This window comes from Macaca fascicularis, chromosome 2, assembly GCF_037993035.2.
Source record: "Macaca fascicularis isolate 582-1 chromosome 2, T2T-MFA8v1.1".
Taxonomy (NCBI): Eukaryota; Metazoa; Chordata; class Mammalia; order Primates; family Cercopithecidae; genus Macaca; species Macaca fascicularis.
Genome location: NC_088376.1, coordinates 109,974,978 through 109,988,067, shown reverse-complemented (window position 1 = coordinate 109,988,067; position 13,090 = coordinate 109,974,978). Strand labels below are relative to the sequence as shown.

The window sequence follows — 13,090 nt, the reverse complement described above, 5'->3', positions numbered from 1 at the left end:
GACATGAGCTACTGCATCTGGCCCAATCTTTTATTTGGTATGGTTTTTCTCAGTCCCTCACCATGCCTTACCTGTTTGAGCTTTGTTGACCTATGCACTGTTATGATTTCTTATTTTCCTTTGTTCACACTTTCCTCACTACTTTGCTTACCTTTTCCTCTTGTCTTTATCTTATCTATTTCTAATCTTATTTTAGTGACTCATTCTAATTACTCCCTTACGTAGACCTCTTAGGTCTACGTAACATTTACAGTTAATGCTTCCTTGTTTGGTTTCATATGAATTAATTTAATCTCCCCCATAATAAATTCTTTGAAGGCATCTTTATATCCTGTAACTGCCATAATGCAGGACTGGAAATAACCTTTGGTAGGTTGATTCTCAACCCCCCATTATTTACATTTAATATTTAAAACACTCAAAGAATATATATGTTACAAAGCATAATTATAAAATCCTTGTTAGTGCTTCTCTACTTCCTTCTCCCTACCTGGAGGTTACCACTGTTGTACATTGTGGGTCTTACTTCCTTGCCTTTTTTTTTGAGACAGGATTTCACTGTGTCACCCAGGCTGGAGTGCAGTGGCAAAATTATAACTCACTGTAACCTCAGTCTCCCAGGTTCATGTGATCCTTCTGCCCCAGCCTCCTGAATAGCTAAGAGTATATGCACATGCTACCATACCTGGCTAATTTTTTTTGATTTTTAGTAGAGATGAAGTCTGGCTGTGTTGCCCAGGCTGGTCTTAAACTCCTGAGCTCAAGTGATCCTCCTGCCTCAGCCTTTCAAAGTGCTGGGATTACAAGTGTGAGCCATCATGCCTGGTCATCCTTGCCTGTTTAAAAGCAGTTTTTCACATATGTATCCCTAAAAAGTTCAGCTTTGAGGTACATAAAAATGGATTCATATAGCATGTAATTCTTTGGAACTTGCTTTTTCTTAATGACATATTTTTAAGATTGATGGATGTTGTTGCATTTGGCTGTACTTGATTCCTTTCACTGTGGTATTATATTTCATGGCATGAACATGGCCGGTTATCAAACTTGTACAGATATTTGGGTTGTTGGCAATTTTTTGCTAGTATAAGTGTTGCTTCAATGAACATTCTTAGGAATCTTCAGGTACACATGTGCAGAATTTCTCTACAGTTTGTTCTGATAGGTAGAATTTCTGTGCATGGGGATACAACTATTTTTCAGGCTAATGCTTTATTTTTTTCTGAAGCACTCTGCCCCATCAGCTGGGTCATTCATATGCTGACATCATAAAAGGGTCATTATATATTAAAATGTATAACTTATTTAAGTTTGAGGGAGATATATCTCACACAGCAGTGTGAAAACCCAACCATCATATTTATGAACCATAAAGGATCTCTGAAGTCCTTTTAGTTTAATATAATTTGTTTATGGTCTCCCATAAGGGCAGGTTTTTCTGTTTTGGCTCATTGCACATCTCCACCTAGAATTATACTTGACTCATAATAAGTTCTTGATACGTATTTGATGAGTGAATGAAATGCATTTCAAATATATTATACCACTTTATACTTTCATCAACAGTAGACTTAATATTATCAGCCTTCTTAATTTTTTCCCTCAGTCTAATACCATGGTTTCCCAGTTTGGTCTTAATTTGTGTTTTCCTGATAATTGATAAGGTTGAGCAACTTTTTGGGTTTTTTAGTTTTTTGTTGTTGTTGTTTTATAAAAAGGTATTTTTATTTGCTGTGGTAGGTGGATGGAGAGCTAGAAGCTCTGATGGAAAATGGTGAGGGTCTCTCTGATAAAAACCAGGTGCTCAGCTTATGCCGGCTAATGGTTAGAATTGAAACTTTGGAGCAGAAACTTACCTGTCTGGAACTCATACAGGTGAACACTTTAATGTTTATTTTTTATTTCTGGTTTTGGAGTGGGAATGAATGAATGAAGATAAATGAAGAAGGAATAATTCTGATAAGAGTTAGTCTTATTTATTTGTTTGTTTGTTTGTTTGTTTAGATGGAGTCTTGTTATGTCATCCAGGCTGGAGTACAGTGGTGCAGTTTCAGTTCACTGCAACCTGTGTCTCCTGGGTGCAAGCAATTCTCCTGCCCCAGCGTCCTAAGTAGATGGGATTACAGGCACTAGCCACCACGTCCAGCTAATTTTTGTATTTTCTTATTAGAGATGGGATTTCACTGTGTTGGCCAGGCTGGTGTCGAAATCCTGACCTCAGATGATCCACCTGTCTCGTCCTCCCAAAATGCTGGGATTACAGGCGTGAGCCACCTTGGCCGGCCAGTCTTATTTTTTAAATGGATGTGTGAGTTGTGTATGACTTTCAAAGCTTGTACCATATTATTTAAAATGACTAAAGGGTTCAGTATCATTTTATCTATTAGTACAAGGATTCCTAATCCCCAGGCCATGGGCTGGTTAGGAACGGGGCCACACAGTAGGAGTTGACTGAGCATTACTGCCTGAACTCCACCTGTTGTCAGATTAGCAGCGGCATTCGATTCTTATAGGAGCATGAACCCTGTTGTCAACTGCACATGCGAGAGATCTAGGTTGTACACTCCTTATGAGAATCTAATGCCTGATGATTTGAGGTGGAACAGTTTCATCCTGAATCCATCCCCCACCCAGTTCGTTGAAAAATTATCTTCCATGAAACTGGTTCCTGGTTCCAAAAAGGTTGGGGACCATGGCATTAGTAGACCTGGTTTGCTTTCTGTCTATATTCAAAGAATGTGGTGGCGTTTTTTGTTTTTTTTTTAAATGTAATAATTCATCACACTTGTCATAGCCTTTTACCCTCCAATTATTAGCATGCCAAAGCCATTTGTACTACATGATCTCAAAGCATGAAATTTTAACAGTACTCTTTTTTACACCAGTTTATTAAGTATGCCACAAGATGTTAGATAACACAAAATGATTTTTTTTTTTAGGGTCTTGCTTTGTTGCCCAGGCTGGAACACAGTTGCGCAATCATAGCTCACTGCAGCCTTGGAACTCCTGGGCTCAAGTGATCCTCCTGCCTCAGTTGCCTGGTAGCTAGGACTACAGGCACACACCACCACATCTAGCTAATTTTTATTTTTATATTTTTGTAGAGATAAGGGTCTTGCTATTTTGCCCAGGCTGGTCTTGAACTCCTGGCCTCAACCAGTCCCTCCCTCTTCCACCTTCCAAATTGCTGGGATTATAGTCATAAGCCACGGTTTAAAAAAACCATGATGATTAAAAAACAAAACAGGAAAAAGAGGTCTTTTCAACAATCATCTGAAAGGGAGAGAAGAAAGAATTATTTAATGATTAATATTTATGGTTTTGTTTTATTTAAAAAGGTACATGCAATTTTTTCTTAGTTCAGAATTTTCATTATAAATGACTTATTAATATTTATGTAATTTTCTACGTTAGTAAAATCCCAGTTGACTGGCTATATTTTGTGTATCAGAGAAGATTATAATCTGTTTAAAGCATTTGTTGTAGAGTTCCATTTAGGCTAATGAAAACAGAGTTTCTAGGTTGTTTTTGTGAATGTAAGTGAACTCTATAGTGTGTAATATATACATGAACTCTCCTCGGGCTCTTTGTAATATTCTGGTATTGCCTCCCAATACTCTACATCCTGTCTCCCTTCCCCCATGAAAGAACACACACTCACAGTCCTGCCTGAAGTCCTTTCTGGAACGTCATGGGCTGTCTTTGTTGTGGATCTGGATGGCAGAGCTAGGTGACGGCCGGGAAAGTAACCAGAAGCTTCAGGAAGAGGTCAGTTCACATTTAGCTTGCTTGTTTCTTAAAACCACTATATTGATTGCCTAGGTTGTGGGTATGTGATAATATCAGTAATTATGAATTTAGCACTGTATCAGTGGTATTAAATAATCAAATAATTTTTTCATCTCAGTGTCATTCCTTTAACTATCTAACCGTACATTCACCTTGTTAGTAGTTTGTCCCATGGTTTTCCTATAGTATCTTTTTAAGGTTGGTACTACATAACAGGGAACTACAAGAGCAAGATATAATCACAACAACAACATAGTTAAGTGAAAGATCCAGTTTGTTGTTAAAACCAGAGTTTTAAAAAGATGGGAAGTTATATAAAATTTGAACTGTGGGGCCTAAAGAATTGGTAAAGATCTGAATTCTGCATAACAAGAGTATGAACATTTTGAGGAATCTTTTAAATAAGTGTTTTAAAAGATCTAAGTAAAGGTTCATTGACAGCATTGTTAGTGGAGTAATGATATCTTTACCTTTCTATGAAATTGATAATATTTTCTAACTTTCTAATTTGTAATATAATCCCAAAGTCTTTTATTTAATAAAAGACTTTTAAAAACAAACAAAAAGGAATGGGCAGATAAGTACTTGTTCTTGCCTCCATCCTTCTCCCAGGAGATTTGACTTGAGGAAATTGAGGAAGCCTTGGGGTTTCTGTGGAACTACATTGAAGAATACTTCAGAAAAAATTCTTGGATTTCAGAAGGGGTGAGGTTGTCTAAGAATGAGGAGAGGGTCTCTCTTTGCTAGATAGCTATTTATCAAAAGCTAAAGAGATGTCTGCATTTTTGTGTGTATGACAGACATCATTTAAATATGTTATTACATAGCGCCCAAGTCTATATCGCAGGCACTTGGTGAACTTTTTAAGAAAAAATACCCAGGATTGGTCCAGTAGTGTATATGTTTAAAAAGCTACCCAGGTTTAAGAACTACTGGTAGAGGATATTGATCAGTCCTATTTGATGTTGTGATGTTGCTCCACATTTTATTCTTGCTGATCAGTCTTATTAAAAGTTTTTCTTTCTTAAAGAAAGCAATATTATGATTTTTAAGTATGCTTGTGTTTACAGAGATGTAGGTCTTAGTAAAGCAGTAGCAAAACTGCACTACCCTTGCAGAAATAATCTGAGTCCCATCTAGAGATTGAAAAAGTCAACTGTAGGCCGGGCGCTGTGGCTCACGCCTGTAATCCCAGCACTTTGGGAAGCTGAGGGGGGCAGATCATCTAAGGTCAGGAATTCAAGACCAGCCTGACCAACATGGAGAAACACCGACTCTACTAAAAAAAAAAAAAAAAAAAAGCAAAAAAAATTAGCTGTGCATGTTGGTGCATCCCTGTAATCCCAGCTCCTTGGGAGGCTGAGACAGGAGAATCGCTTGAACCAGGGAGCCAGAGATTGCAGTGAGTCAAGATCACATCATTGCACCCCAGCTTGGGCAACAAGAGCGAAACTCTGTCTCAAAAAAAAACAAAAACAAAAGCAAAGTCAGCTGTAGCCAGGTGCAGTGGCTCATGCTGGTAATCCCAGCATTTTGATAGGCCAAGGTGGGTGGATCACTTGAGGTCAGGAGTTTGAGACCAGCCTGGCCAACATGGTGAAACCCTGTCTCTACTAAAAATACAAAAGATTAGCCAGGTGTAGCGGCGAGCACCTGTACTCCCAGCTACTTGGTAGGCTGAGACAGGAGAATTGCTTGAACCCAGGAGTCGGAGGTTGCAGTGAGCCAAGATCATGCCATTGCATTCCAGCCTGGGCGACAGAGTGAGACTCTGTCTGCAAAAAAAAAAAAAAGTCAACTGTACAAAGTGATGTAATTTTTTTTTTATGTTTAATCAGATTATAAAGACTTTGGAACACTTGCCCATTCCTACTAAAAATATGTTGGAGGAAAGCAAAGTACTTCCAATTATTCAACGCTGGTCTCAGACTAAGACTGCTGTCCCTCCGTTGAGTGAAGGAGATGGGTATTCTAGTGAGAATACATCGCGTGCTCACACACCACTCAACACACCTGATCCTTCCACCAAGCTGAGCACAGAAGCTGACACAGACACTCCCAAGAAACTAATGTTTCGCAGACTGAAAATTATAAGTGAAAATAGCATGGACAGTGCAATCTCTGATGCAACCAGTGAGCTAGAAGGCAAGGATGGCAAAGAGGATCTTGATCAATTAGAAAATGTTCCTGTAGAGGAAGAGGAAGAGTTGCAGTCACAACAGCTACTACCACAACAGCTGCCTGAATGCAAAGTTGAGAGTGAAACCAACATAGAAGCTAGTAAGCTACCTACGTCTGAACCAGAAGCTGACACTGAAATAGAGCCCAAAGAGAGCAATGGCACAAAACTAGAAGAACCTATTAATGAAGAAACACCATCCCAAGATGAAGAAGAGGGTGTGTCTGATGTGGAGAGTGAAAGGAGCCAAGAACAGCCAGATAAAACAGTGGATATAAGTGATTTGGCCACCAAACTCCTGGACAGTTGGAAAGATCTAAAGGTAAGGAAGCATCTTTTGTTCATTTCAACTTGAATTACTCAGGTTTAGAGTTCTACAAAACTAAGCAAAATTAACTACTTTTTTAGCCATGCATATTTCTGAAAAATGGAATAATGTCTCTCTTACTGTGTGTTTCAAACATCCTCTAAACCGTGGCAAGAGTCGTATTAGCCAAACTAATATACAAATGTCTTCTTTTCTCTCACTTAGAAAAGTATATCATAATAGTGAGTTCAGTCATTTAAGTGCTCTTCACATTAAAAACAAAAATCATTTGAGTAGCAAACTTAGGATTCTATTTGTAATGAGAAAAAATTAGTGTTTAAATTTATTGGAAATCAGTTGTATTAATGGAAAATTAAAAATAAATTGGAAAACTAAGGTAACTTAGCAGCTTATTAAAAATGATTGAATGTAAATTTGTATTTTAGAAAAACAACTTTATGGGCCGGGCGCGGTGGCTCAAGCCTGTAATCCCAGCACTTTGGGAGGCCGAGACGGGTGGATCACGAGGTCAGGAGATCGAGACCATCCTGGCTAACACGGTGAAACCCCGTCTCTACTAAAAATACAAAAAAAAAAAAACTAGCCGGGCGAGGTGGCGGGCGCCTGTAGTCCCAGCTACTCGGGAGACTGAGGCAGGAGAATGGCGTAAACCTGGGAGGCGGAGCTTGCAGTGAGCTGAGATCCGGCCACTGTACTCCAACCTGGGCGGCAGAGCGAGACTCCGTCTCAAAAAAAAAAAAACAACTTTATGGAACTAGTTGGTATTCACTTCTAATATTGTTTCTGAAATGGGCCTGCTTTTAAATGCCTATTTCTTTGGACAAAAGAGGAAAAATAGATCTGGAATTCTTATGCCTATTATACACATAATCTCTTGTTGAAGAGTGTAGCAAGATGTGTGCAGGGTTTGCTTTGCAGAAAACCCAGACTGAGTCTTGGATAAACACTAGAATGAATAACAGGATAAACGTAGGAGAGGTATGGTACATTTCATTTGTAAGTGATCTGGACTTGGGATCCATGTCTTGAGGACCCTGTGGGAACAGGTTACTTACTAGCTTCTATTTTTCTGTTCCTCCTTTCTTCTGCCAGAGATGAAGCAACCAAATAAACCAACAATCTTGACTTATTTGCAGCAAGATGAACACCTGAATCCTCCCTGCCCCTAATTATGATGACAAAGCTCCCTCCATTAAATCCTGTATTTTGACCCAATGAAACTGGCCTTAAACACTGAGCAAAATGAGTAGTTGGTGGTTGTGTACTGTGCTTCCTCATTTGCTGTGTTGAGACCCTTCTTTAAGTATGTTGTGGTTTCAGCTCTTGTTTACCCATTTGAGCTCTTACTCATGTTACTTTCATCACTTACAATTCAGTATAAACTCAGCCTTACAGGCCTTTTTCTAAATATAAAAGGAAGGGTTCATAGTAAATCTACTTATGAAGTCAGTATGTGAACTGCAGGAATCAGAATTGCAGTTAATTGAAAGAAGTGTTGGGATAGTCACTTGATGGATTTTATTTAAGGCCTGCTTTGTGACAGCACAGGAGTCCCTAAAAGGAGTCCCTCTTGTGTTTGGAGGCTGCTAGTTGGAGCCTATAAAGAAGCTCAATTAAGAAGGTGGAGATGAAGACAAGTACACAGATGGACACAAAAAAGGCCTTTACAGCTGTAGTTTTATGGAAGGAGAATAAGTAGGGTTATAGACCAGTAGTTTACTTTTGCTGGAGAAGTCTCTGGTTGACGTTATTTTTTAAAACTGCTAAGATGTAATCATTGTAAAGCTGTCTTAAAATCTGGAAAAAGTAAATATTCTTGTTTCTCTGTATGATAGTTGGTTTCTGTAATTGTAATGGTATGAATTACTCTCTAGGATATACTTAACCCAATTAGATGTAACCGTGGTAATTTAAACTCACACTCTGGACACACATTTGAGTCCTACAAAATTATTTCTTCCCCTTTTTCTTATCTTCCCCACTGCTATCTGAAACATCAAAGCAATTTTATAATACTATGTAGCTTGATGATCCTCTTGATTTGAGGTTTAAAACTTTATTTGTACTTAAAATATATACTTCTTATCCTTCATACTTTGGATTTTTCCTGATTCTTAGTGTCAAGGGAGCCATTAAGTAAAATTCTTCTCTCTTCTTCAAACTTTAGTTTGCTCTGGAATCATTACCCATCTAGAATTGTATTACTGAGAAATGTTTTTACTTGACTGTGAACTGTGATGTTTTGTTACACATTGGTGCTGGGGTTCTTAATTCATCCATCATTCTAATTAACATTTACTATGGCTCTGATTTCAAAACTCTGATTATGGTGGTTCTTAGAAAAACCAGACAAACATAGATAGCATTTAACCAGAAGTCTGAAATCAGGAATCCATAATTTGAACATGTTTTAGAGAAACACATTGACTTGATGTGATTACTATATATCTATACGATCCCGGCATTGAAAGAGTTAACTACTTCTGTCTGACTTCCACCTATGTGTTCGAGTAGACATTAACTGAAAAGAAAATGTCTTATTCAACCTACCTTTATTAATAAAGGCACCTATTGTCAAACACTGTGTTAGTTGCTGATCTTTAATTCCAAGATCATACTAAAAAGCATTGGTGTAAGATTGTGGTTATGTGGTTATGGCCATTTCAAGTCTCCCCGACCAACTGGGAGCCACCATAACATTGGCGGACATGTGTTTCGCTTGGCTTTTCTACACACTGGATGGAGTGAAGAACAGAAAGGGATTGCTTCAGATTCCTTAATCTTGGTTTTGCTGTGATGGCAGACTATAGGAATCATCAGTAAATGAAAGAGGGTGGGAGGGAAGGGAATGAAGCTTCGTGAATTACTCTTTGTCCTCCCAGATCTGATGATGATCCCCCTTGTAACTTGAACCATTTCCATCTAGCTTCTCAGGGCAGCAAGGAGCTTGTTAACATCACCAGCTGACCATGTGTCTCCTTTTCTCAACTCCATTTCCAACTTCGTGCTGAAGAAAAACGAGAACCTAGCGTGCATTCTGTGAAGAAACAGGAAGATGGTTGGGAAGTTGGATGATGCATGAAAAATATAATAGGTGAAAAGAGGACAGAGGTGGTTAACTCACTGGCGCCGGCGTTATTTTGGTGCGTCCATTGCCGACAATGGATGTCGTTCCGGGAAAATCCCTACTGGCGAGAAAGGATTAAGTGAGCTACTTTTTCTATACCTATATACACAGGACCACTGCCTTGACTCCACAAGGCTTACACATTTTGACTCCTAAAGTAGACCTCAACCAGAAACATCACCTAGCACATTGCCACTTGAGAGCATGTATTTGTTTTCATGTGAAAATTTACTAGGCTACATTTTCAGCAGGGATATGTGCATATATTTCTGTTTGCAAAAGAAATTGTTGCATATCACCCCTCATGCTGAAAATATACCCTAGACTTCATAGGGCAAAACAGCTGGTTACCAGTGGTGACTAAGTGTAACTTGACTGGAATGTCTTCATTCATTTGGATCATAAGAAGAGGAGGTAAGGTTCCTGTGAACTTGGCAATTTCAGTTGCCATTAAACACCAAGAGATTGTGATGGTTAGTGATTCCAGAGCCTCTCTTATAAACACTTAGATGATAGGATGTGCATCTCTCCTTAAAATGAAGTCTGGGTATTTCCATTTGCATCTGGATTTAGATGATTTAGGGACAAAATTACCTACATGTGATAAGTTGAACTCTTTCTAATGACTACTCTTATTCTTCTCTTATTTCATCTTTATCTCAAGACATTATCTTTAATTTAGCAAATCAAGTATTTCCCTAGAAAGCTACATATTAAAACTCTCTATGAAAAGTTAAAATAAAACATAGAGTTGCCTAAACTGAGAAGTTTTGAGTCACTGCTTGGATTTTCACTCCATCACTAATATTTTATGTGAAATCTGCTGTGCAACATTTGAACATGAAATTATGTGTCCTGGATTTCTGTGATAACTTTTGAATTCTTACTAAAGTAAGGTTATTCTGTATCCATAAAGATTAATATTACTTATCCTTTAACAAAATTACAATTGCCCCTAAAGAATACTGTTTTAGCTACATCTACATTAAAATTTTTAAATAAATGTCTTGTTTGGTAAAAGGCAAAAATTTATTAGTGGTCCATTTTTTAAACAAATACTTTCATCTAAATCAAGGGTTGGCCAAATCTGCCCCACTGTTTGTTTTTGTAAATAAAATTTTCTTTGAAACACAGCCATGTTCATTCGTTTATGTATTATCATCTATGGCTGCTTTTGTACTACAGTGGTAGAGTTGAGTAGTTGTGACAGAGACTGGATGGCCCACAAACCCTAAAATATTTACTATCTTGTCCTTTACAGAAAAAGTTTGCCAACACCTGATCTAAAAGATAAAGTGCAGAATCTGGCTGCTCTAAACATTCTGGTTTTGAATGAAGTCATTTTCACTTTACTCTTTTGGGTGAGCTCTTAATTCTGTTTCCCTAAAGACATAATGATCATGTTTCTATTGCTGCCCATGAAATTAGTTTTTTAAAAGAAGTCTTGATGCTGTTTAGGAAGTGATTTGGATGTACAACTATCTTGAGAGGTGGGAGGGTATATATGTTATAGAATTTCCAAGCTAGAAGTGATCATTAAGGAATATTGTTATTCCCTTAGGACTGTGACCAAGTCAGTCAGAAACTTGAGACTGATTTAGTATAGATGTAGGTAGTATAAGTCTTATAGTAACCATAATGAAAACATACATTTTCCTTCTTGATATTTTAAACTTTTAATTATGATATAATTTCAGGCTTAATGAAAAACTGCAAGAATAATATTCTGTACATATTCTAGTGACAAGTCTAGAGAAAATTCATTGAAAAATTCCTCTAAACTTTTCACTGAGATTCCCCAGTGTTAACATTTTACCATAATTTTTTTTTTTATTGTTTTCTGTTTCTGAACTTTAAAAAAGTAAGTTACAGCAGAGGCGGTCAGATTGTTTGAGCCCAGGAATTCAAGACCAGCCTGGGCAACATAGCAAAACCCCATCTCTACAAAAACTAAAAAATTAACCAGGCGTGGTGGCACGTGCCTGTAGTCCCAGCCACTTGGGAGGCTGAGGTGGGAGGACTGCTTGAGCCCAGGAGGTTGAGGCTGCAGTAATCCATGATGGTGCCACTGCAGTCCGGCCTGGATGACAGAGTGAGACTTTGTCGGAAAAAAAAGTAAAAGAAAACAACAAAACAACAACAACTAAGTTATAGATATGATGCCCCTGGATATTGTGTATTTCCTAAAACCAAGGGTATTCTTCTGTGTAACTTTAGTGTACTTATCAAAGTCAGCAAATTACAGTGATAAAATACTATGATCTAATCATCAGACCTCTTTCAGATTTTGCCAGTTGTTCACATATCACATAATGGCCTTTACAGCAAAATAAATAAATAAATAAATAAAAGGCTGAGAATCTAATATGGGAGCAAGCATTACATTGAGTTGTATGTCTCCTTAGTACCCTTTACTCTGAAATAGTTCTTCAGTCTGCCTTTATTTTTTATAAAGTTCACATTTTAAAGTATTTTTGAATTTTTGTAGAATATCCCTCAGTTGGGTTTGTCTGAAACTTTCCTTTGTTTGGATTCAGGTATACATTTTTTTTTTGTCAGGAATATTACAGTAGTGTTCTTCACATGGTACTGAATTTTCCCATTACTAGCATTGTCAACTTTGATCACTCGATTAAGCCGATTAAGCCGTAGTCTGCCAGACTTCTCCAGGGCAAAGTTACGATCTTTCCCTTTATAATTAAAAAGCATCACATATGAGCAACTTTGGAAATATGTAAATATCCTGTTTTTCATAAAATGTATCCATTAGATTTAGCATCCAGTGATTTGCTTGAATTACTTACTACTATGGTGGTTGCCAAATGGTGATTTTCTAATTCGTTATTCTTTTTACTTTGTTTATTGGACATTCTTTTGTAAGCAAGTTTACTTATTCTCCTATTTGTTCATTCATTGATATATACTGTTTTACTCATAGATTCTTATTTTACCCAATTGATTATGATCTATTAACTTCATTATTTACTTGATGCCTTCATTGTCCCATATTTGGCCAGTAGAAGCCCTTTCATGTTGGCTTTTGTGTCATTCTGACATATCTCCATTATTTTCTCTTACCTTTTGGCTACAATATGCTGTTCCAGGCTCATCTTGTACTATCCCTTCTCTAGCCCTAGAATTGGTCATTTTATCAAGAAGCTCCTGTTCCTCGTGTTGGGAAATGTTTTTAAAACCAATATCTGGATTCTAGATGAAGTTGTCGATACTGGGACATTGTTTCTAGGACCCGTCAGCAGATTGTATAAAATATGCCTCTGTGTGTGTGTATCAATTAACATGTATGTACACACAATGTACTTCACCACTCTAATCTATCATTTGTTTCCATCTGTTAATGTGACACCATACCCTCCTTTGAATCTTTTGAGATTCATTCTGTAATTCTCATTGTTCATTTTTCTTTTGCCTATCCCTTAAAAAGTTGTATTTCTTGGGGCACCTGAGATTTATTTTGTTCTCCATGTTAAATAGGGCACAGCAGGCCGGGCGTGGTGGCTCACACTTGTAATCCCAGCACTTTGGGAGGCCGAGGCAGGTGGATCACCTGAGGTCAACAGTTCAAGACCAGCCTGGCCAACATGGTAAAACCCTGTCTCTACAAAAATACAAAAATTAGCTGGTCATGATGGCAGTGCCTGTAATCCCA

General features: G+C 37.7%; 1 protein-coding gene and 1 pseudogene across 18 annotated transcripts in view; one reads left to right on the top strand and one right to left on the bottom strand.

The window, feature by feature from the left end:
- The window catches only part of SETD2 (SET domain containing 2, histone lysine methyltransferase), a 153,442-nt gene that overhangs the window by 78,407 nt on the left and 61,945 nt on the right, over positions 1-13,090 (top strand). For 6 of the 18 annotated variants that reach the window (XR_012431081.1, XR_010584712.1, XM_065539431.1 and 3 more), the window contains 3 exons: positions 1,741-1,875; positions 3,649-3,768; positions 5,628-6,290. The exons of 2 other annotated variants lie outside the window; for them this stretch is intronic. Coding sequence is in view for 8 of the 16 variants with exons in the window: in XM_065539431.1 (XP_065395503.1) it covers positions 1,741-1,875; positions 3,649-3,768; positions 5,628-6,290 (918 nt within the window). In the remaining 8 variants the exon portion in view is untranslated. Of the gene's footprint in view, positions 1-1,740; positions 1,876-3,648; positions 3,769-5,627; positions 6,291-9,222; positions 9,440-13,090 lie in introns of all 18 variants that reach the window. 10 more of the 18 variants (XR_010584720.1, XR_012431083.1, XR_012431082.1 and 7 more) reach the window with 5 other exon arrangements.
- LOC123572114 (small nucleolar RNA U13) lies at positions 1,239-1,378 on the bottom strand (annotated as a pseudogene).